Below are 25,927 nucleotides of genomic sequence, written 5' to 3' on the forward strand. Positions count from 1 at the left end.
CTGTAATGGAGAACTACCTGCATGAAACATGGAAGTACATCTATGTCACACAGCAGCAAAACAAACAAAAAAATTACTCTGGTGCCACAGGTACTACAATTACTGTGCTATCTATACGTTCATTCTTACTATATACTTGTTTGTGAAAAATTTTACTTTGAAAACAACCACTTAAAAAAAAAATATTCATAAAGTAAAAAAGACACTAAAAAATTAAAAATGCTGACCTTTTTTCTAGGCTGTTTAAGTTTCCTTCGTTTTGGCTCCAGTCCTTTTGTTCCCTTCATATTTTCATCTTCAGAACTACTACAGATTTTCCGAGCTGCCTGCCTGGTTTGTCTCTTTGGAGGCTGGAGATTAATTCCAGCATCTGCTGTCCAGTCAGAATATTCACTTGATGAATCACTGTAGATAATAAAAAGTTGGAAGAAAGAAAACAGCACTTCAGTTTTCACACAATGGAGTGAAAGGTCCAAACATTCAACCTGCTCTTCTGGTTATGTGGAACAGATGTCAGGATTAGCACAAAATTTCATTCTCATGTGAATTTAAAGAAAAGCTAAAGCGCCCTCTAATTTGGGTATTTCAGCACACTATTTTATCAATTGCAATCTCACGGTAAAACCACAGTTATGGCTGATACCTATTTTCATACTAATTATCTCACTGATTCATAGACTGACTTCATAAGAACTGACTGCATAAAATGCATGAAAAATTTAGAAAACTAGAGTACTCTTCTAAAAATACAGTTCTGACTTCTTTAATATCCAAATAACACACAAAGAGTATTTATATTAGCTCATGGCCCTTCCAGCCATAAAAGCATAACATTAAGAATAAGAAAAGAGACTGTAGAAATTGTACACAAATACATACTGACAACAGAAAAATCAGGAAATACTGAAGTATGAACAGAAGATAGGTATGCACTTCTATCAATATTTCTATTGCATATGACTAACTGGCATTGATTTTTTTCAAGCAGTTCTTAATTAAAGACAACATTTTCTTACAAATGCTCTTTCAAAACTGCTTTGACTTTGGGGGAAAATCCACAATACAAAATGCTTCATGAAGAATTGGAAAAAAAGTCAGTCTTCAAAATTAAGAAATTTTCACACTGGTTTTCTGTTAAATACTGTTATAAAAACAACTACAATTACTTAGTCACTCAAATACATAAAAGTATTTGTCTGTTCACAGACTCCACAAATTTTGTTGGTTACCATTTTAAACTACCTAAGTGTACTAAACACTTTGCTTCAATCTGTCACAAGGTGTAACAAATCTGTACTGACTTGTAGTCACAATCACAATATCAACTGTCTTACTTAAATTATATAATAAACTAATGTTAACAATTAAGAGACCAGTAAAGCTACCTGGAACTGCTTTCACTTTGCCATGCTGCCACAGGATCATCCATAGATGCATCACTTGTGCCAACAGTCTCATCTTCCTGTATTAAAAACAAAAGCTTTCACTTTTGGGCCAAATTTAAAATGCATCATTTTTGTTTGCAAGCAAGTTGTATGACTTGTCTCACCTGAGGAAAGCTTTGTATTTAAGGACTGGTCTAGCTTAAAGTAAGTCCACAATTTCTTTCTGTATCTTAATTAATATTATACTATATGCTTATATAATTCCTATAGAAAGAAATGTGAATTTTGATGGTGTTAGAACCACAGAATGAGTTCTTATTAAGTATTCGATTAATACATTTTAGTGTCAAGCGACCGGCTTTATAGCTATTCTGTACGTTCAATGCATTTACGAAGTGACAATGTCAGTCTCTTTTTACTTTGCATGCTTCCTTAATGAGAACAAGTTATATTTAATCTGGTATATTTTAAGTTCTTCCCTTGCCAATATCAATGATTAATACCAATACTCAATCTCTTTCAACAGCAGTCTACAGATGTAGATGAAATCAAAGTACTGAATATGACCTAGAATATACGTGCTGTATGAAATCCCAAAATAGCAAGTGGTTTAACACAACCCAGTTAAATTTACTTGAAAATGTTTCAGATTTCCAAAAATACCCAACCTGTTTTAAGCTACTTTTGAATACTGTACTGGCACTGAGGTAAACGATCCTTCATTCTCTGAGATCAACATACTACAGTAACACCACAAATCCAAAAGACTCAATGATCTGAGTGTTTCTTCCTACGTGGAGAAACTTGGAGCCTTAACGGTAACAGTGCTCTCAGCACATCTGTTGTCAAACCACGCTATTGGCAAGCAGGGAACCTATTGAAAGAATCGCTTGATGTATCAGACCTCTGAGGAGCTGTCTGATTCTTCCCGTGCACGTGCATTTTGACTTGCTCCTTGCTGATTGTGTTCTATCGTGGAGCGTGTTTGGTAGGCATGCTGGCGTTTGCGTTGGTTTCTTCTCAAAGATCTTCCACTTCCTGGTTGGTAATCGTTCTTTTATCATGGGACAGGAGGGACAAAAAGAAAAAGATTAGAGGTTTAATAATGAATTACACAATTAAAAGATGCCTCATTAAAGTGACTGTATGTTGTATCCCATTTACAAATGACAACCAGGAAATCTAGAATTAGGATTGAAAAGAGATTTTTTTACACACTTGCGGTTCGTTTCAGTGCACATGCAGGTGTGGTTTTTTGGTTCAATATCAATTCCACTTTTTAAAGTAGCAGTCCTTAGAAAGGAAGTTATGGAGAAAATATAATTTTTTCTAAAAAATACCTGCCATCTCTGGATAAGATAAAAGCGAGTCACTTAAAAAAGTGTGGCACCTCTAATATTTCTCCTAGTTTCCACAAGTCAAACTGATCACCCACTGTGGCTCTGCTCTTTTCCTTTCCCAGCATCTTCCCACTACTGAAGGCTTAAGGATAGAGATTTACCACTGCTATTTGTATATTAGAGTATAAAGACAGACAAATTACAGTTACAGAAGGAAGACAGAGAGACAGAGAAACAATTAGTACTATTGATCTTCTAAATCATTTAATAAAACTGGTTTGGGGTTTTTTGTTTGCCTTTTTTTTCTGCTCAGTGCTCAGAACTGCTTCACACCCAGGTTCTCTCTTCTAGTGAATTAACTCACCCGTTGTAAGGTGTGGGATGGCTTTCTCTTCTTTTCAACAGTGTATAAATTAATTTCGATTTCACCTTTGGCAGCTCGACACTCTTCCTGGACCCTAATTATACATAGGAAACATCCATTTTATTCAATAAATTATCATATAACTTGACAGTCTCATTAATATACACATCAAAATATTTCTGGTTCCTTTGCTATAAGAAATCTGTGCACAAGTCTTCCTAGCAGCATCCACACAAACTTCACTCCTGGAATCACAAGTTAAGGAAGCAAACTCGTTAGCTGAGCATGCACAATTATTTTCAAGTAAACTGAAATGAATTAAAATTATTTTCATGGGTATTTTTTAAATAAAGCTTCAGGAAAATGTGGTATTTGAACTACTGAAGAAAGATTCAATTGTGAAGAGAAGGAATTACTATTCTCCACTCTCCAGCAGAGGCTACCACTCTAATCCTAACATCTGAATTTCAAAACAAACACAACAAACAAAAAAAAGCCAACACATTTCTGAAAAAGCATTTTTTAAAACCTGTAACAGGTGTATGGAAGGATCATTACACATAATACAATTTAATCTTTTTTCCCTGTCTCACTTAGCATCTTACTTGCTGATGCCTGGAGGAAGCTCATTCACCACTACTCTCCTGCTCCACGCCATGAGATCTCTCTCCGTTGCCATTTGACTTCGGGGAGCATTGTGATGCATTTGCCGGACCCCTTCAATCTGACCACTTCTCCGGAGGCCAACGTTTGGTGGAGATGTAACATCCAAACCTGGACTTCGAAGAGCTAAGGAAGAAAAAGATTGTTCTTTGCTTCTACAAACCATCAATAAAATCTAGAATTTAAAGCTTAAGGACTGCACAAAGATTCTTTTTTGGCAATAACAACACTTAGTCTATGTTAAGTGGCTTTGTCTTTTGCTTCAGATGAACATTTTTGTGTATCGGCCTTGGACTACTGGAGACGCATATGCTACTGTAACATCACTGTGGCTTGCTGTATCTTAAGAGATATCCGAGGCAAGCAAAGAATATAATCTATGAGAAAAGTTTTAAAGGCACTTAAGTGACCTTCAAATCAAAGTCTTGTCAACTGTTTAAAGGCTCTGAAATGATGAATCTTAAATTCTATGATAGAACAAGAGATGAGGTTGACATCTAAAATAATAGACTGCTGCAAGGTTTAAGGTTTCTGTTGTACCTCCATTTGTTCTGTATTTGTAACGCTTATCTACTGTGCCACAGGCACCGCTCCTTCTCTGGGCTCTTCATCAGGTGGCACAACGCAGTGCGACATACTCAGGAGAAAACAGACACTTTAGGCAGCAAAGTGAGACAAAAAGGCTGATAATATCAGAATCACTGCCATCACTGCCTTAATTTATCTCATCATTTGGGAATGCATCAACACAATTTCCGCATGCTTAAATATGGTTAACCACATGAATATATTGCATTCATGGTTGTGCAAACCTATATAAAAATATATTTGGCTATTTAAATATCAGGTACTTTATACATACTCTAATTGACTTACACAAACGGGCAGTTCATGTAGCAAAGTCACTGATCAATGGAAGTTCTATTAGGTAACTACTTCAATTTCTATACTGCTCATATCTGGAAATTCCCTTTCACACAACTACAGGGACATACGCATAAAACTGAGAACTGGGATTGCACAACACATCAACCTATCATAAGAAGCAGAAAAGACTTCTTGTGAGTTGAAGCTGGTTTCTAGGCCACCTTCTTGACAATACCAATTTAGATCAAAAGTGTATTTTCAGCATTTGTCACTAATATTTTTCCTATTCCTTCTTGAATTTAAAGACAAGCAATTCCAAATCTTGCAGTCCTAATGAATTTTGCCAGGAAATCTAATTCAAACATATGTAATCAGTCATTTAACCTAGAACTAATTTATTAGCGGATGTAAATTTTTTAAAAGCTCAGGATGACTTGCAGCACAAGTCCACAGCATCTGCTCTCTTACATCAACTGCACTCAGTCAGCTGCTTCAGTCAGCTGTTCACATCTGATTGAGTTTGCTTTAAATTTTTAATCACTTTGTGTATTGAAAATAAAATCACAGTAGCAGAACACTTACCAGGAGAATAATCTCAGGCTTTCTAAGGAAACACTAAGACAGAGCAGACATGTTTATTTTATAAACAGTGACGCTCAGCCTTAGCATTTATGCTGCAACAGGAAGCCATTAGTCTGTCACAACATTGTATTCCATTGACATGCTCTAATTATATACTGTTATCTTGACATTACGCAGTTACAAAGTATCATCTCTGCAGTGACTGACATCAAGACAATACAGTGAACTTCATGTTTATTTTTTAGGAAAGGTTTATAACAGGAATAATTACAGTCTAATAGTTCCAGGTAACCAGATACAGCCCAGTTAGACCATTGTGTGCCCTCAGCTGCACCTTAAACTTTAAATTCCTCTGCTAGCATCAGCAGAACATCCAACTGCTCCACACAGGTTAACAACGTGTATAAGAACAAGAGAGAAAAGCATCCTCAAAGACAGTCTCAGAACTGACATTAACACGTTTTGATTAGTACCTTACTGTGCTTTAGGAAAAGAAACGACGGAGGCAAAGAGGGGACACTTACCTCCATTAACAGAGTGGGATCTATTGAGTGGAGGGTTTGGAAGAGTTTCTCCTTCATTAATTAGTCTCAGATCTTGTTCCCTCTGTAGCTCTCTGATCATTCCATCAAGGATACTCTCATCCTGGTCATTAGTTTGCTGCCCAATCACTTGTTCAACTACTTCACCATCACCTTGACAAGAACAAAGCCACAACTGCTTATAAAATGGTTAATTTCTGTTTTACTAAACACCATAGAAACAATCAAACTTAAAATTGTGCACAATTACTTCTCTGCTCTGCAAAACATCTGATCACCAGCTGGCCTTCTGCTCTCATGTAATAAATGGAGGCAAAGTTTAAAAGAGAAGTTACAATAAAACCCTAAAATTGCAGACCACACTTAAAATATAAACACAAACCCTTAGAAGCAGCAGAAAAAAATTATGCTTCAGTAGGTAATAATGGAAGATCTCTTCTCGAGATCAGCATTTTACAAAAGTTTATATCTACAAGAAAAAAAATCTGTTTCAAAAAACAAAAGCTATTTTTTTCAATGTCTTTCTTACTTCCCTGCTGCCTTACTCACATACATAGTTACACCAAGGTTTATGGGACAATTCTTTAAGCATGCTGTCATATACCTAGTAGAAGCCCACAGATTTTGTAATACTGCACTCTCCTTGTCTTGCCTCCAGTCAAGTTGATTCCATTCACTTCCTTTATGTCATAAAGCCACCCCATCTCCTCTTCTACCTCTATACTGAATTTAAACCACTAGTTTCAGAAGACAACTGAAACAAACAAATCCTTATCGTATCATCCTACTAAGCTGGTGCTCAATACTGTGCAATACATGTATTATGCATGAGTTTTAGACAGCATACCATTAGCTACATATCCCAGCTGAGGAATAAGTTGTTCATCCTTGCAATTTTCCCTCCCTGGTACCAGCCGCTGGAACCTCGTGGGATGAGGATTTCCATCAACGTCCACCAAGAATGGAGGAGGCATAAGATGTGGAGCCTGTTGAGTCTGTTCATCCAACACATAGTTATTTGCATCACGGATCAGTGGTCGGTAATCCGTATGGAAGAACATCTGATCTGGAATCTGCAAGAAAAGCAATTTAGTAAATAAATCAATGGCCATTTGCAGCTGTCTTGCTGCTTTGGAATGGCTCCCATACCCATAAACCACAACTCCTACACTTAGGATCAGCAGAAGAAATGTTATGACAGAGAACAGATTCCTACCACAAATGTGTTTTATTACCAAAGCCTGATGCAAAAATTCAATAGCAAACTATGCCAACAGAGGTGAATAGTTACAAGTTAATGCTTTGTTCCCCTGTCTAGAGATTCTCTTGTCTAAATCTTTTTGATTTAGGTAAACAGCAACTGCTTCATGATCTAATTAGTATTTTGTCTGGGGCAGGGCGAGGGAATAAACAGTAACACAAATACTTCTAAGACAAAATCAGTTCAAGACACAGAACAGTTTAAAATTCATTCAACCTACCTTTTCATAATATTTATTGCATCCAAAACCAAATAGTAGCAGATGTCCATGAGAGTCTGTGCAGGCAAAATGCTGTCCATCTGGTGAGAACTTGCAATCAAAAACAGCTCCATGGCCTTGGCCCTCAATCTGTATACAAGCACAGAGCATTCCTTTCACAATCATGCGTTCTCTGTAACAGCACTTTTACAAAACTTTCACCTGTGCTCCAATAAATATTTAATCCTAATTCTGTGTAATTTCTCATCTTGCTCAAGACTGATGTACACTTATATTTTTTCCACTTAATTATTAAAGCTTCACTGAACAATGAAGTAAAACCTTGCATTTTCTCTTTGTCCCGAAATTTCAGTACAACTTTTAATGTATGTTCTGAAACAATTACCTAGAAGTCTACATTTTATGTTAATGGAAGACATAGGGCAAGCCTGCACCAAAGATCTCAGACATGTACTGGCTCCGTACAAGCAGGTTGCACAGCCCCAAGTGCCAGGAGGCTAGCTCAGGTCCTGAAGCAGTACAGCTGCATTTGCTCAGCGCTGGAACCAAACCGACAAACCCGGCACTGGGCGCATTAAGATAAATACAGCACAGAGCCAACCAGAGCGTTTCCCAGACCACAGCATTGTGCTACGACACACAGGCTTACTGGTTTCCATTGCTCTACCTTGGGAGTCACTATAATCTTTTGCATGGTATAACCATGCCCATACACATGAATAATATTCAGATGTAACAGATCCCATGAAAGACTTGCTGCTATACTTACAATATGCAAAAACAGACTTTGGTATTGCTTACTGAAGAGTACACAGTTTTCTTTTTAATATGTAGGAGTTTTCCCCTAATCCTGTTGTAACATTGGTCACAATAGGTATATAATGAAATCTGCTTTTGCTTCAAGATCAGTTTTAGACAAATGTGAAAAAAAAAAAAACCCAAAACTCTTCCCTGATCATTCTTACCATGTTAAAGTAATTGCGAATTTTTGTTCCTTTGTCTATATCCCAAACAAAAATATTTCCATCATGACCCGCCGAAAGTACAATCCTTTGGTCAAACGGATGGGCTTCCAGAACAAAAACTTCATCATCATGACCCTGCAATGAAAGCAGGGTGAAAAAGAAAGTAATATTTCTCCCTGTAATATCTCCAAACATGCTAGTATTCAGTGTGAGGACATCTCAGTTCAGGTAGTCATCCATGACAGCTCAATTTACTGGATCTTGACATTTCTGTCAGAGGCTTGGCATTATCACTGCCCACTTTGTGGGTGCCTCAGACTGCAGCTCAGCACAGCTGAGATGGAGAGGGACGGGGAGGAAGGAGAAATCAGCAGCGAGGACAGCTGCAACCCTCTACTCTGGGCACAAATGGTGGCCTTCAAAGGGCTCCCTTGTCAACCAGCAACCATCAGGGTCTAGCAGCATTTTGGTCATCAGCTCCTTTCCCCATGACACATACTCCTCCCAGTAAGCATAAGACAGGCGGCACACTTCAAGACAAACACTCCTCCACAGGGGGAATGATGAGGCAGTTTAGCCTCAAATCAATTTCAGAGTTGAACTAGAACCATTTGGGATTACCCACTTGAATTTTACTCACAGATAAGCTATGAAGAAGCTGCCCTGTGGACGAGTTCCAGACTTTGAGAAGGAAATTGTTGACTGCAGTGATGACAGTGGCATCGTATCTATCCCAAGCCACCATAGTAACCTTCAGTTTAGTCACCTTGTCCTCCCCAGATGCTACGTTGTTTCTAAAGAAATCAGTAATTTAAAGAAGAAATAAATCAGTATCTACATACGGAAACATTTAACAGTGCTAATTCAGTATGAAATTAGGCAGAGCATGGCTGCCAGCACTGTGACTACTGGCTAATGCAGGAGAATGAAGGATGGCTTCTGCAGTGGTAAAAACCACACACAGAAAACATTCAGTACCACTAAGATTTATAGAGTTTTATTTCCTTAAAAAGGACAAGTTTCTTTTCTGTTCTTCTTAAGCGATCATCCTCACCTACCCCAATTCTTTCTTTCAAGGTATTCAGTTCTGTTAAGTTTTTTCCTACAAGGCATTTTTCTTATCAGTCATCAATATGACTAAACTCTATAATGAGTAAGAACCTGCTAAATAAATCCAATTCATACTTTGACAGCTAACTTATTAAAAATATAACTGTATGAAATATAAAGAATTCTGCAAAGCAAAATGCCTAATGGATTTCTCCATTTCTGCTTTTTGTCATTGTGCACATTCAATTACAAGGCCACTTACAAAGTCACTCGAGGATCTCAAAAAGAAAAACTCGAAACCCAAACTGAACCTGAGAAGCAAATCACCATATCTCACCTCTTACTTGAAAACTTTAGGAAAAATACAATGTTAAGAAACTTGCTGGATATATATATTAGCATATCAGCATATGATCAATGAGGTTCTACTAAAACCTCTTTCCATAAGATGAACTCTGTTTGACATTCTTACTTTGTGTGTAAAATACTAAATATTCCCCAACCATTAGAGCAGGGAACTACCAATGTATTAATATTTTCTTTTGAGGGCTAATTAACTGTGTAACTTAACAGACAGAGCCATGGCATTTCCAATACACAAAAAACATGCACTGAAATTAACTCAAAACGGAAGTAAATAAATAGTTTTCAACATGACGGAACACTTTGTTTTGCATGTAAATGTGCCTATGAAGTGTATTCTGTTTTGGTTTGTTTTACCCTGTCATTTTAGTAGCCATATCCAGGACCACACTCTTCCAATCTTGCTGCTGATAGTGCCATATTCTTGCTGTTCCATCTCTGCTTCCACTGACAAATCTTAAGCTATGGAAAAAAAAGGGGGGGAAAAAAAAAAAGTAATGAAATTCTGAATAAGGATAAGTCATCGCTGCTTTTGGTCTAATACCCACATGCCCATCATAGGATCTTATTTTCTCGCTATTCAGTAGCTTCGCTATGGAGTTTTCCATCCTCAGCAACAGTGTGGGCATGCTAAATCCTGTGGTAAGAATATTTAGGAGCTTGGCAGAGGACTGTCATTCACCTTAGAAAAGGTCGCTACAAGCACTTTTATGTTACTCTGCAACAAACATGCACACACGCACACGTACATAAGTATATATATACACTTGGAAGTGTATACTTGTGTATATATTTGTCTTACTCTATATATGCCCACACATAGGCGTGTTTAACAACTCATAAAATATCCATGAGCTGCTGCCACAGGAAACAGGCAGCTACAAAACGCTGGCAAGCCAAGAGCACACCCATTCACACCAGCATGGAAGCTAGGATGTATTTAATCTTTTTTCAACAGTTATTCTTTATATTGTTTGTGCATCTCTGATCTAGAGAATGTAATTAAAAGACAGTGAGGTTACAATTTTCATATCAGATATTGTACAGTACAAAAGAGTTTATATCCCACAACATTAATTACATTTGGTTACAGCTAGCAGATGGCCTTGGAATTACTTCAATGTCGTAATTCATACAAGCTGCACATTCTCTTTTTAATGACATCAGCAAATCCCTTGAGCGGTTCATAGTGGCAGCAAAGAAAAAGAAACTGCATGCCAGGAGTCTAGCATAAATTATAATACATTAAATTAGGGAGAGGGTGAAGACAGAGAAAGGAAATACCCAAATTAAACACAAGTAGGTAGCCCTGCCTGTGAAGTTGAACACGAGTATTTTCATTTTTAAACTCCTCCTTGTTTAAAAAATTCAAGCATCCAGCAAATGCATTTAACTACAACATAAAGCTTTGGCTATCAATGTCAAAGAAATAATTTTTGTTGAGAATTTTTAAAAAAGCTCCTCAAGTGATACATTTTCACAGGATGGCCAACACCTTCAAAAGCATATTCCATTTATAAAATTACATGTAAAAGGCAAGCCTATTCGATTTTATTTCAATAAGTGATTGTTTCACCTTTTCAGTTTCCCTGATCTGAATTTTTTCATCATGATGAAAAAGTGTTTAAAAATGCTTGTGACAAGTTTATTTTCTGTTTATTTTTACTTCTTTATATTAAAATAAAGAGGAAGCTATCACTTTTCCATTAAAAGCATCACTATAGCATATAATTTTCAGTGACTATGTGACCTAATACCCCCACTGAGACCTGTGCTCTCACAGTGCCTGGAAGGAACTGTTAGTACAATTATAGCAGTACATTCCCACATAATTTTACACGACAAAGATCTCAGAGTACAGGTGCAGTTCCACTGGCAAAGCTACAGTTTTGCTTGGAAGGCTCCTGCTTGCACACATCCCTTAAACCTCCTGCCAAGCAAAATAAGGAATATGAGCAAAAGCTGGCATAAAATCATGTACATTAAGATGCTGATCACTAATCAAAGCTTGTCACGCCACTCTCCAACACAGCTGTGCTGCAGAAGTTTGACACACAAACATGCCTATAGGCACCTTTATACATTTCATCATGAGCATGCCGACTTTAATTGCTACATAAGAGATAGTGTCCTGACTTAGCACAGTTTCAAAAACTGAAAACTCTGCAGGTTGGAACGGTTCGCTTCGTAAATTTTAAGACCACAGGATTACATCATCTAAACTAATTAACTGGAAATTCATATATTTGCCTAGAAATTCACGTTTGCCAGGTATGTCGTCAGAGATAAGTAAATTATTACGAATAATAATGAAGACAAATGAAATGATCATCAAGACCCAAAGGTCTTCAGGCTGTGCCTCTGTAACTGGCTCTGGACAGGCGGCAGCAACCAAGGACTGTGAGTTCAGAGAGTATGTGATGTGCGTGTAGAGTAACTGTCCCATATACTCAGTTCCAGAAACTGGTCAAAGTAAGTACTGTAGCTCATCATTAGTCACATAAACGAACACAGACTCACACAGTCTTCACGCCAGGAAATGTTAACATTAGCCCATTTAATATGACACTTGGTGATGTTAAGCTATCCAGCCGTACCGGTGACTCAGTGAAGACTAAAGATAAGTGTGTTGCAAGGAGACACCACAAAAATATGGTAGGACACTACTGAAGTATTACATAAAATATCCAAATCCTTCTGAAAAGCCAAACAATTGTAATGAGAAGAACATGTGTAAAGGAAAATTTTCATCTCAAATGTAGACAAATTAAGCAGGGGAATTTTATCTGCTAAGTAGACTGGACCCAAATTTGGGATGTGAGGATCAACTGCACCTTTACATCCCACTGAAGAGCTGTTCTTTGCTTTTTCACCCTTGGAAATAAGTCAGGTGTTTTGGGGTTGGTTTTTTCTGGCAATTTCAGAGTTACAAAAATGGAAGATGAGGCATGAGGGCCTGGTTATTCATCATATCACGTTTATCACTCTAGAACCTCATAGAAGTTGAGCTCTTACGAATTCTGAGTGTGTTTATAAAAACAAACACTATTCCCATATTTTTCAGAACTCTGAGCACCAGAAGAGACAACTTGCTTATTCAATGTGCCCAGAGAGGGACTGGCAGAAGAAATCATTCACCAAGGAATTAAATGAGACAGATAGTAAAGGGTGGATGGCCTTATGATTCAGCAACATATCAGCAATGTCATACTATTTGGAAAATTTTTTCAAATTATGCTAATCATTGGCTGCTTTCTGGTCCCCAGCTGGTATAAACGATACAGATAACATACGCAAGAGAAGTAAATTTTAGCAAAAAACCAAACATATACATAATCTATCAACAACACTATCAGCTTCAACATGATTCTCATACAGATCATAAATAAGAGCACAGTGAAGTAATGAAAAAAACCCCCAAGATAAAAGGTAGTTCTACTGTTCCTCGTTTCATTATGCATGATACTCATCGTTTAGATGCCATTATTTCCTTGACTTCCTTCCATTTCACTTCTGACAACACACCAAGTCTTATTTCCCCTTTCATGTTTATCTTCTTTTCATAAACGACTGCACTGAGTTTGTACATCCTTTCGGTCAGTGCAGACAGCATTGCTCAGATGCTAATCTAAGGGCACACTTCTTTGGAAGTCAGTGTCACATTCCCATACTACTTACTACAGAGAGGACAGAGCAAGAGCAGTTGATAAAGAAGTAAAGCGACCTCCTCATCTGTGCCCCGGTACAGAAACAAGGGAAATACATCTCCTTTGAATGCAACAGCTACCGAAAGTGCTACCGTCGTTGGTAGCTTGGCCTCCCCTTTGCCTCTAACTTGGCCATCAGCACTGGCTATGGCTGGCAAACAGACGTGTGGTACAGTCACCACGCTACCCCTTTGCTTCCTGCAGCTCCAGAAAACGGGATCCCCAAAAGTCACTAACTCAAACGAGCCACACAGATAAATCAATATGTGTACGTGCTGATTTTTCATCTTGCTCTAACAGGACTGAAATGATAAAGCCAACAAGCTTCCCCCACACACACATTTAACTTGATATTCTAGTTAAGAAAAAATAAGAAAAGTAATTGAGAAACCAAATCCCTGGTCCCATTATAAACAACGAATATATTCAGATGTTATTGCCATCTTTCCAGTTAAAAGCACCTTGCAAGAGAGGGTCCTTTAATGAAGATCAGACCACAGCTCCTTGCAGACTTGCTTGTCTGACCATCTGTGTATGTGTAACAGTGCTAACTTTTGCTTAGAAGTACATTTATTATAATGCTCTTACTCCAGAAGTAACCCTTTCTGTACTTAACAAGGCTACCTGTGAAGTAAGACACTCTTACACAGAAAGGATACAAAATTTGGTTTCCAGTTTGCTCAGTTTAAAAAAATACAAAGCCAAAGCACAGTTACAGAACGTTTTTGTTACAGCAGAGGACAGCAAGTTAAAATTTGTGGATATGACACACATCTTGCAATATACTTTAAACAATTTGTCTAAGATTAATCAGAGCCCATTTGGTCCTGTTGCACCAAATTTTCTCTGAGAAGTTATTTGGAAAATTAGATACCGTACTTCTCATGTCAAAATCCCAGGACAGCCACTCACCTGTCGCCGTTGTTACAGAACTGGACTGCGACCACTTTGTCCTAAATAGGAGGGAGGAAAAAAATAGTAATAAGTGCTTTGTAACCTGAAACACTCATCCAAAAAGATCTTAATGACAGGCTTCTATTTAGCAAATTGCATCTTCCCATACATCTCCTACAACATACTATCTTACAAATTCAAGAACAGAAAAGTCACATTTGAAGTTAAAACCTCCCCAGACATACTGTGTTAAACACTGAAACAGAAGACTTTGGAGAAGTGCTGGTTTCGTGTTGCTCCAGAAGTAGCTCAGAGACAGAAACGATTTCTGACTCCGTCTCCCTGACTCTTAGACGTTCATGAGGAAGAAGCTGCAGCAGCTCTACTCTTGCCTGAGCCCAGTCTTCCTGCACAGTGCCACAGGACCATACACACCCCGGGGTAAGCTCCGCCGGGGAAACTCTGCACCTTTTAGACTCCACAGAGTTAGCAGGAATAAGGAAGCCCAGGAGCTCACAAGGCCTAGTAGGTACAGCACTCAACAAGATGGAGAAAGAACAACTCAACCAAATCAATTATCACAGCAGGTTTGCAATTTTTAGACCTAACATTAAACCGCATCAAAATACTTCATTAAAAAAATGCAAACCTTGGCTTTATTTCCATTTTTAAATTGTTTAGAAACAAATATTATGTTTTAGACACGATTTTGCCTTTTTTATTTTGCTAAATACTTGTGTTGGCTACATGCACTTGCTATCTTTACTCCCACTGATGTCTCTAGCTCCTGATAACCAAGTGTCCAATTCAGGATTTTTTTCAGGGGTGGGCTGACAGCAGTCTGTGGTATTAAGAAGAGTAGACTTTCAAAAATTAAAGGAATTACAGTTTATTCCAAACCTGAACTGCTGAATATAGAAAACATTTTTTCTTTTGTGAGCAAAAGACTTGTTAGATTTGCTGGCTTGGAGCTCTGAGACTTAAATGTGAGACCCATGACTCCCACTGAAGTTCACTGAATCAATTTAGACCTCAGCTTTAATCCATAAAATATTGTTAAGGTGGGCAGCTGGGCTATTAAGGTTCAAAGATAAATGCTCCAAACTCCTCACAAGTGACAGCCCTATCAGTGTTGCTATAAGCTTGCCTTTCTGATATATTGTTTACCATGCACATAATAAATAATGCAATCATCACCTGCTCTCGGTAACAACTAAGAAATGAAGAAAGATTTGATACTGGTTTAGTGACGCTTCTTTATGGGGCTTCATTAAGACTGAGACATTCAACGGTTTTAATAAAAGCTATCAAGACTCAAACGCGAAAACTAACATTGAAAGTCATCATATAGATATTTAAAATAGTTTGAGTTTTTACGAGAACCCTTCTGCATTACCTGAGAAAGGATGCTTTTACGCTTGCTTTATTTTCTAAATGAAATTACCATCATGATCCAAAGTTTGACTGCACACTCTAAAACCAGAATTACTTTGTTTTTTCTTGTTATGTGGATTTGTGGTCACAACTGAAGTTAAATACTCAATAGTAAATTTAGTAGGAAAAATCACATCGTACATGAAAACTGCTTTAATTCCTCATTCCAACACAGACTTTCTTCAAGAATATGGGAAAATCATCTAGTCCCTCAGTTTCCTGGGGGAATGAAACACATAAAGCATATTTTGCACACATCTCCTGCCTCAGAGGAATTTAAAAATAAACATACCACAAATTTTCAGGCATTTAAATACCACAGCGTTGAGAGCCAACTCAACTCTAAAGACAGAAAACAAGTCGAATAGGATGTACTAAATCGAAGTTCCTGAAATAAGGTAAAGCAGGGAAAAAAAAAGATTTACTTTCTGATTTGTCTCTTACCGTATGAGATTCTAACTCAGCCATTTTCTCCGGAGATTCCGAGCCCAAATAATAAATTCTTATCACGTGGTCAGTACTACCTGTTGCAATGAACATGCCACCTAAGAAAGACAGTGTTTTCTGTGAGAAGAAAACCCATCCAAGGAACAACTAATTTTAATTAGCGCTTTATTGTCAAAGCAGCAACCTACAGTTTTAAACAGAAAATTTCAATGTAATCAAAACATACGTCCTGAACAAAGTGGTTAACTCTGACAATTTCTGCTTTGATCTGTATTTTCTCAGACCATAGCAGCTTTAGCATAACTATGAGCTCCACAATATTTTCCAGCTGCAAACCTTTCTGACCAAAGGAAGAGAATATTGCAAGTTACAACATTCATCCAACAAACTATTTGGCTTTCCCTCAGAAACTACCACAGTGCTCTCCATCAGCCTATGTGGAAAATTAGACGGGGAATAGTTTCATATTCGCACTGGTAAATATCAAAGAAAATATTTAAGCGCATCTTCAATATCTATTTGACACACATCAGAGAAATTATTGCTGAATCGGGAGTCAGTGATTAAGCTATTTTCTTGTAATGCTTGTTCTGTTTACAATATTGCACAAAAAGGGCACTATTGTGTAGTTTACTGCATTGAAATGGTTTTAGTTATTTCAGGATTTCTGGTTTTAAAAAAGGAACGTGGGCAAGGCTCACATGGCTCTAGAATAGCTCTCAATTTCAGATAGCAAAAACTAATGAGAAATTGCATAATTTTGTTTGTAAAAATCACTATTTTTGAGAATTCAAAGCTGCAACAAAGTTGTCAGTTAAGCCAATATTTTCAAACACATTAACTTGATCCTCCTAGAACTTAGCCAAATTTGGAAGATTACCAAAAGTGTAACCTTTGAACACAGGCCACCTGTCTGCCAGATTTCAAGAACGTTTCACTCAAAAACTTCACAAGATAAAACCTTAAAAGGATGTTACAAAGAAAAATCTCTGATATGCAAAACAACAGACTGAAAGCATAGCCTTCCTTGGAAGTGGTCAAGACATTTTAGCTTCAATTATAGAAAAAAAAGAGAAAAAGCAGCTTGAGGCAGACGCTTAGCACGGAAAATTTCAAACAATCACAATTTGACAGTGCTATAATTAACTGAAAAAGGGTTTAATAACATTTGTATTTAAAAAGAAGGAACACTCCTGTCACCACAGGAATTATAGTTCATAAAATACTTTCAGCTACCTTACAATGCATACATACCGGAACTGAAAGATGAACAAGATATCTGAACACCAGGCCTGGACCTCTCTGCAAATTTTACAGGTCGATCCCTATATGCAACAACACAACATTTTTACTTTTCATTACTTTATTCCGATGCCATTCAACAAGAACAATGCACTGCAGCTCAGTAGGTTAAGGTCAATATGCCCATCCTAAATCTCTTTATTTCAGAATTCTCACTGAAGTTTGCTAGAACTTATTTTTCATTTTAGTAGTTTTCTTCCTTAGTTTAGTAAGAAAACCATCATTTTCTAAATTGAAAAGACTATTTAACTTATTTATCATGATACTCACCAATTCAAATCTATTTAAAACAGAACCTGGCAAACGATTAGTCTAACAGCATTTACTCCCTATTAAGTATGGGTTTGATGCCATCTACGTATGTGTGGTGTTCTGATTAAAAGCAAATAAATTCTTCTGCCTGTACATTTTGTACAAGGATTTAGTCCTAAACATAAAAGCTGGAAGTTCTTCCTCAATACTGGCTTGCAAAGCACAAAACCCAGAAATAATAGCCCTGATCTCTGCCTCCCCTCTGCGTTGTAATGCCATAGACTCCCCAGCACACATAAGAAAGCGCTCCCTGCCCCACACACTGGTACGGCACTCATGCTCAGTGTGTCTATGGGAGAACACATCCCAAGAAACTTGTTTATTGAGAAAGAACACGCCCTTATTTAATTATCTCAGCATTCCTCTCCACGCTAAAACTCAAAATAAATTTGTTCTTTATTGAAGATAATTATAATTATCTAAACAGGCTTACTTAAATTTCATGGTGTTAGCGTGCCACTGCCAGAAACAGATTGTTCCGTCAGCACCCGTAGAAGTGAGGTATCGTGTTGTTCCTTTCCTTGCTGGAGAGAACTAAAAATAAAGTTGTAACAGTTAAACCAGCTAATTTCTTTCTCCCCTTACATGCTGGAAACTTGTAAATGGACGTTGACAAGAATCTTTTTCACGAACATATAAGCTTTCTCCCCGGGAGTACAGAGAGCAGTATCAGGGACAACCACAGAATCTGAACTTCCATAAAAATAAAGCTGAGGAAATGGAAAACACCTACATTTTGACTAGCAAGTCTTTCTACCACACAGAAGTTAGTAAATTGGAGAAATGAAACAAGCATAGACCCTTTTAATGGCGCAACAAGATGAGGAAATACTTCTTTCTAGGATAGAACTGGATCAAACATGGTAACAAAGACAAAAATGATTCCTGCATCCAAGCGCAATGAAAAACAGCGGCACAGTAGGACCCCCTCTCCCTCCCTCTCCCTGAACCTCTCCTCTGCCTCTCTGAGGAGCAGGAAATCTTTTCATTCTGAAGTCTCTCATTTTAATTTCATAACTGCAGCAATACCTTTAATCCTCTGGCTACCTGGTATTTGATAAAGGGATCAAGCACTGTTTCCTCAAAAAGTCACGACTGATTGTGATTATTCTTTAAATTACCAGAGTTTTACAAAAAGCTCATGAGGGCTGTGTATATACATTAACAAATAATACACAAAAACAGGTTGTAAAATACGTCTCCAAAACAATCACCTTGAAGTAACTAACTTGTGGCATAGTTAAAATCAGGTGAAATTGGAAGCGTAGGCAAGAGGGGGAGGAATGAGACTCCCAGGGACTACCGGCATGTTGGAGAAGACTGATGAGTCAAAGGCAGCAAGGCTGCAGAAGAGAGGATTCTGAGCCAAACATCCCCACTCATTCTCCCCTCTATGTACATAACCTGCTAAATGACAGGGATTGTCTTTTTTATCCTGGAATTCTGTTTTGTTGGAGGTTTCTGCCTGGCAGTTGTGTTTCTTTTAAAGCAAATAAACTGCAAATTACTAGCCATTATTGACTGTGCCCCCACTAGAGAACTGAGTGCTGACAGTTTAGTCATTTTTTTTCCCCTGCTCCACTATTGCTCACTGGGCATTTGCCACACAACTGAAACTGCATGGGCACAAGCACAGATTCTCTGCAGGCCCTGATCTGTGCTGTACTGCGGCTGTTGCAGCGTTTATGTATGCTACAATATTCAGAACAGGTCTTTACGGTACAGGCTAAGATAACGAGCAAATAAGTAATGTGGAATAAGGACTTTTAGCTGACAGTATTCCTCTGAAATAGAAACATTCTCTACGAACACACGACTATGGGTTCAACCGCCGTGCAAGGACTACCACCAAAGATGCCACCCATGTCCCCCTGGCTCGGCTAGTTGAGCTGATGCTCTCCGTGACCATGCGTTTGCTAGATCTAAGGAAGGAGCAATGGGACCACATAGTTAAAGGCAGCTGGCAGAAGCAGGATCATCCCCTCAGGCAGTAGCTGGCCACTGCACAGGAGTGAGTTTGCCAGGAAACAACACCCTCGAGTTGGGGCAAATCTACACTGCCAAACAGAGATGAAAAGATACACTTTATTCCCGATTGCTAATCGACATCTCTTAGTACCATTTTAATTCAAGGGTTTAGGAAAAAAAAGTCATTCCTTACCTGTATGGAAGTAATGGAAGCTGAATGGCCCTGCAGCACTGCGACTGGGGCACAGGTTCGAAGACACCATACTCGGACTACTTTATCACAACTGCCTGCAGCAAGCAGCGTGTTCTCGTAGTTAACAGCCATGTCAGAAATTTCAGCCGAGTGTCCTCGCAATGTTGAGAGCAGGCGCCCATCATCTGTAGCCCAGATTTTGACCAAACAATCATCTGACCCCTAATGCCACACAAAAATTTCCAAAGTTTATATAAAATAACATACATGTTTTATGGGTACATAATACACATGTGCACTGTAGACAAACAAGTATCTAAAGCACCTTTGCGTCATGAACCTGCTAGAAGAACAACTTCAGCGGGATTCCACAGAGGCACAACCATCTGAGTTTGGGAATCATCTTGTGGGGTCAGGGATTTAGATATTTATAAATCAGAAGCCGCTGTCCTATGTTTCATACTAAGATATGATCACTGCTGCTAATACAACTCCTCTCGGTACAGTTCAGTAATAATTAAGGTAAATTTAAGAAGATAAAATGTTTCATTACATACTGCCAAAAGACACATTTATCTGTGTGAGCCGGATCAAGCCAGCAGTAAAATCAAAGTGATCATAAGACTTAAGCTCTAAGGAAAAAGAGCACTTAAGCATCTGAGGGATCTCAGAGCCTCTGCCGTGCTGCTGGAGCTGTAAGGCAGCTGTGCCATGAGGTTCAATTTCTGTTAACAGAAGGAAGTTGGACCACTCAGAGAGAGAAACCGTGCAACATCATGTGCAACTGAAATGCTATGTCAGTGAGATTTCAGTTCAGGACAGGACACAATTCAAAAGCATATCCAAGGCAGATCACTGTAAAATACTTTCACCTGTAGTAGCAGCTACATAATTTCATACTCAATCCCAATATTGCTAAGAATTTTTAGACAGTTCACAGACCTTTCTACTATTCAGATACTACAAAGAATACTAATACTACTGGCTAGGATTGCCACTACTTATTCAGGAACACAACACAATAAAACTAACTGCAACATCAACATCATTTGACTTTAAATTACATTTTATTAACTGCAGCTAAATTCAAACACCAATCACTTTCAGTTGTTCATATAAGTGCAGATGAAAAAGATTTCTTTATGGCATAAACAAAAACGGAAAGGCCCTCACTATGACCCAGAGTAATTATCATTAGCTACATCTCTATTTGACCAATGTATAATAAGTGGAGAAGCTAGCAAGAACACAAAGACAACAATTAGCCTGCCAGGTAATCTGTTTCTAAACTCCTATTGATAAGAGACAAGGGCAAAGACAAGAGAAGACATTAACAATTAAAAGATGCATTATTAATTTGAAAAATCTGTTAATTTTTAAATATGCACAACAAAAAGCAAGGGCAGTATCACAGAAATGTATGTTAAATGTTCTGGAGAAAAACTTAAAATAATATTCATATATTCACTGACATACTACAAATTCTGGAAAGTAAATTTAGTAGAGAAGTAAATTGCAGATGAAGTAATGAGGTCTTCTATTCATCATCAAGTTTTTACTGAAATGTAAGGAAAGGATTGCCAGCATTTCCAAGGTTATCGAAAGGTAAAGTGTAGTTTTAAAAAAAGTGTTAAGATTTAACCCAGCAAGCAGTATGCAAATTAATTCCAAATTCCAGAATACTGCAGGTGCCATTCAGCAAGAAAGATGATAAATAAAGAAAAATGAGCACATGTTTCAAGTGAGGGTTGCAAGCTCTGGACCGGAACAGCCCTGCTGTAAGGTTCTACATGGGGAAGCAAACAGCTGACTAAGTTTCAGCCTACCGGAGCCGTGAGCAATTTTAACGTACCAAGTCAAGTGAAAAGTGAAAATTAGCATAGAAAGAGATGGCTTTTCCATACACTTAAAGATTTTTCTTCCCTCCTTTTTCTGGCAGTCCTGTCTGCATCTCAATCAGTGACTAAGAGGCTGTTGCAGGACTCAAGAAATAAAGAAATCAAACCAAGCAAAGCAATCTTCCAAGAAAAGTACAATTTTTAAACTTACTGTAAAAATTCTTCTCCCACTCCGATCAAAGGCTATACAATAAACAGATGATAGATGTCCCAAAATCCTCTTATGCATTTTCATGTGTTGGTAGGTGGATGTTGGGAACAAGTGGCTGAAACGTCCACATCCAGTTAATTGCCTGGCAGAAATTATATTTACTGGGAGAGAAAAACAAAACAAGAGGAAAACTAAGACATGAATTTTGTCCAGAACTCAAAGTAAAAAAATATTAAATCAAATATAATGTTTGGTAACAGCTTTATTATTATAATCCATAAATTTGAGCCTTTTCCACCTTATCAGAACATTCTGTAGAGTATTGTAAAAAGAAAGCCCATTCCTGATGAAGCCTTTCAATACCTACCACACCACACACTGCACCTGCTTTCTGATACAAAAATTAAAGCGAAATACAGAGTTCCCATCACAACTAGAAGTTATTCCAAGTGTTCAATTCATGAACAGGCAACAGGTACATTTATTCCATATGGATTTGGAAAACTTTATATTAGTAACATATAATTTCCTTAAAACAATTAAAACAAATTTATTTTTGGAGTATAATAATAGTTTAAGCGCTTTTTTTGTGATAAAAATCTTTCTTTGGAATGGGTTCCAGATCATATGTGAGGGTCAATGGTCTTCCACGTGTTCCTCACAAAACCTCTCTCATTATAAGCAGCAGCAGCAACATCATTGCATTTCTACGGCAATGTAATTGAAGAATAAGAAATATGTGGCACCAATGGAAAAAGCCCCAGTCAAAAGAACGGCAGGCACAAGAAAAAACTGCAACAACAACAAATTATTTCATATTGCTAAACCTAGGAGTCCCTACAAGAACAGCCTGAATTCTAAATGCACAAAAACATCATGTAAGAAAGAGCACTGTTAGCAGTGTCACTGATGATAACTACGAATCTTTCCACTAGACAAGAAAAGGAGAAAACAGGCACATATGTGCCTTTGCCGGGACACACCACCAAATGAAGATCGTTATGGCTGTAGAATACAGAAATCCTAATTCTAATCTTTGATTTGATGCATAATTTGAGATCATTTTGGGTATTTAATTTTACCTATCCTAATTTATATCATTTAAACTTTTGATTTTAAAGTTTTGAGAGTTTTTTTCAATGGCACTTAAAGATCTAACATTGCTCTACTGGTGGGTTTTGTTGAGTCCTTGTGATAGAGCAGGCTCCCTGAAGAAACCCCTTATCTTGTCTACTGCACATTGAAGTAGGCAGGGCTTCACAGGAGCAGCATGAAGCTCTTTGGTGCCTTTCAATCCTTTAGTTTAAAAGTATAGTGAACAATTTGACCCATTTTCTTAATTGTATCATCATATCATTGCCTACCTACACAAAAAAAGATTATGGAATACGTTAAAAAAAAAAATCTACAAAGTCAAGAAGCATCATTTCAAAGGGTTACTAACCCATAACACACTTCTGTAAATTTATAAGATTGAAGTATTTATACACAAGCAGAGAGATAAACGAGCAAGGAAAATAAATTGTTCCCAGATTTATAGAAAGTATTTTTGTTTCTCAGTTTTATGCTCTGAAATTTGGACTATTTTTAATCACTCAATGCAACTGAAACACTACATATGAGAAAAAAAAAAGTTGCATAAAAGGTGTAGATGCTTGCAAAAGTCATAAGGCTCCCAGCGTGACCTCACCTTCAGTCAGTATTTGTTTTTCATGTAAAAACACATACTCAGCAGCACTAAAAAAGCACAACACACTAAATCAAATTAATTTACTATCTACCTACTATTCAATTGATACCTGATATTATACAGGAACTGTTACATGAAACTGTCTCCCCTAGCAAAGTAAAAATTAAATCTTTAACCTTTTTTCCCCACCTCTTACAGGAGGGCACAGAGATCCCGTAGTGATAAATGCTGTACAAAGGTACTGTCAGGTTTGCCTACACATTATTTTATTTACTATTTAAGTATGCTAGCTTAAAAGCTAAGTTCTTAAAAATATTACACTTCCCTTTCCCCCACACTGTGGACACTGTTATGCCAACATAGAGATGTAGTCATTTAGCAATATGGTAATTCTGCTGTGCCTTTCAATGCTTAAATCATTTAAATACATAATTGTTATTATACACTGTTGTGTATCTGCCTTTAAACAATTTCAAATGGCTTTGAATTTTTTTTTAACCACACAAAGAACTGTGTGAATCAAAAAGCTATACTTGCATTTCAAAATATTTCCAAAATAATCACAATACCTTCTGTGTACTACAGTGTTCCCATGCAATCCTTCTGAAAATTTACCACTGCTGTTTGTTGTAAATCACATGAAGGAAACACTAAAAGGTATAACGAATAGTCAGGCACCTAACTCACACAGCCTTTCATTTGGCACTTGGCACGTAACTTTTCCGGTCGATTCCCAGATTTGCAATCAGTTCAGCTTCAGAGGATGTGAAAGTAATTTCACTTTTCTCTGTGTCTACTTCCCTGTTTGCACAATGGGGATAGGACTCCTCAATCCCCCATGGGTAATTAAAAAATAAAAAGCACTGCTTATGAAATGCTTCAATCACAAGTTTCAGAGAAATACAGAACTATTGTTGTGCCATAAGGAGTACCATCTTTATCAAAGCAACAGCATCTTTGAACAAAAAGTAGAAAGTATTCAATGTATCTGATCCTCACTATAAAAACGCTTAGGGTATACCAGAAACATATGCCACACACACAAAGCTGTGATTCAGATTTTTGTCTTCCCACACTTTATAAACTATCACTGCCTTCAAAAGGAACTGCAAATTAAAAACCCCCAACGAAACAAAACAAACATCCCCAATTCCAGTTCTCATATTTTTTGGTAGAAGATTAATACACAATATCTAAATAGGGAATTACCCACACATGACAAAAATCCCTGTGAAGTTTGCTTTCTTCAGTACAATGAAGTTATTGTACTCATAAGGCCTAAAAGCATTAAAAAAAACCCCCAATTCCCACACAGAGAAGTAGCAACATAGCCCTAAAAACTTTTAGCAACCTATCTAATTAGCTGCTATACTTCATGCCATACTGGGTGTAACAGCCGCCAAGTCTACCCCCTCACTATTCCCTGCCAGGAAAAACTTTCAAAACTGCATTGATGTTATTTCACATAAAAAGTGAGCCTATCTAGTCTTCTTGTTAAGTTAGTTTTGTCCACAGACAGAAGGGCCATCTTCTCAGATGAAGTTCCTCACTTCTAGGTGCTGAAATGACTGCTACCTATGTGCAGAGATGCCACCGATGCTGCCGTGAGAGGTGGGCTTTCCCTCCCTTAGCCTGTGCTGGGAGCAACCTGCTCCCGCCTCAGCACCAGCACAGCCAGCTCCTGGCTTACAGACGCACACTAGTGCCTCCTCGAACTACCAACCTGTAGTACTAACTGAGGGCGACACATGGTAAAATGCATGCATTTTTCTGTTTCTTTCTCACAGTCCTTAGTCCTTGAAGATCACACCTTCAGGGAAATTACAGTCCTTAGTGCAAGTACAGGCACAGTTGCAGGGGGCAGAGGGGAGTCACGTACACTGTACAACAGTAATTCTTAAATCACAATCCATTCTACTAGAGATAAGAGCACAAACGTAAAAACCTTTGCAAGAAAGCTCACCTAGGAAGGATAAAACCAAAACCCTGCAATAATAACCCATCAGTGAAAACAAACTTTAAAAAACAATCATCAGACATCACAAATTTCAAAGTTAAGTCACAACTTCAGAAGGAATTAAAACGTTTCAGCGTGGACGAAGTCACCTAGCTGCAACAGTTTTCAAACTGCTTGAATTCCTCCTCTCCCTATAAACCCTTGCCTCACTCCACTTTTTGCAAGCAAAAATAGAAAACAGAATACTGGTACAAATGTTTGTTTTAAAAATAGTTTCTCTAGTATTAGGGGTGATTACTTCACATCATACTATTTTACCCTCTGAAATAAGCACTATAACTTTGTAATGAGGACATAACATCTTACATAGCC

At 37.7% G+C, this 25,927-nt stretch overlaps 1 protein-coding gene across 1 annotated transcript in view; it reads right to left on the reverse strand.

Moving 5' to 3' along the window:
• BRWD3 (bromodomain and WD repeat domain containing 3) overlaps positions 1-25,927 on the reverse strand; it is a 59,870-nt gene that overhangs the window by 18,354 nt on the left and 15,589 nt on the right. The window contains exons 7-23 of the mRNA XM_050901499.1: positions 21,909-22,069; positions 19,860-20,081; positions 18,132-18,232; positions 17,339-17,409; positions 16,082-16,182; positions 14,222-14,262; positions 9,960-10,064; positions 8,830-8,983; positions 8,190-8,324; positions 7,225-7,353; positions 6,591-6,816; positions 5,726-5,896; positions 3,695-3,878; positions 3,090-3,183; positions 2,290-2,439; positions 1,386-1,462; positions 228-405 (exon numbers count right to left, since the gene is read on the reverse strand). Coding sequence (XP_050757456.1) covers positions 228-405; positions 1,386-1,462; positions 2,290-2,439; positions 3,090-3,183; positions 3,695-3,878; positions 5,726-5,896; positions 6,591-6,816; positions 7,225-7,353; positions 8,190-8,324; positions 8,830-8,983; positions 9,960-10,064; positions 14,222-14,262; positions 16,082-16,182; positions 17,339-17,409; positions 18,132-18,232; positions 19,860-20,081; positions 21,909-22,069 — 2,300 coding nt within the window. The remainder of the gene's footprint in view (positions 1-227; positions 406-1,385; positions 1,463-2,289; positions 2,440-3,089; positions 3,184-3,694; positions 3,879-5,725; positions 5,897-6,590; positions 6,817-7,224; positions 7,354-8,189; positions 8,325-8,829; positions 8,984-9,959; positions 10,065-14,221; positions 14,263-16,081; positions 16,183-17,338; positions 17,410-18,131; positions 18,233-19,859; positions 20,082-21,908; positions 22,070-25,927) is intronic.

The sequence above is a fragment of the Gymnogyps californianus genome, chromosome 9 (assembly GCF_018139145.2).
Source record: "Gymnogyps californianus isolate 813 chromosome 9, ASM1813914v2, whole genome shotgun sequence".
NCBI classification, from domain to species: domain Eukaryota; kingdom Metazoa; phylum Chordata; class Aves; order Accipitriformes; family Cathartidae; genus Gymnogyps; species Gymnogyps californianus.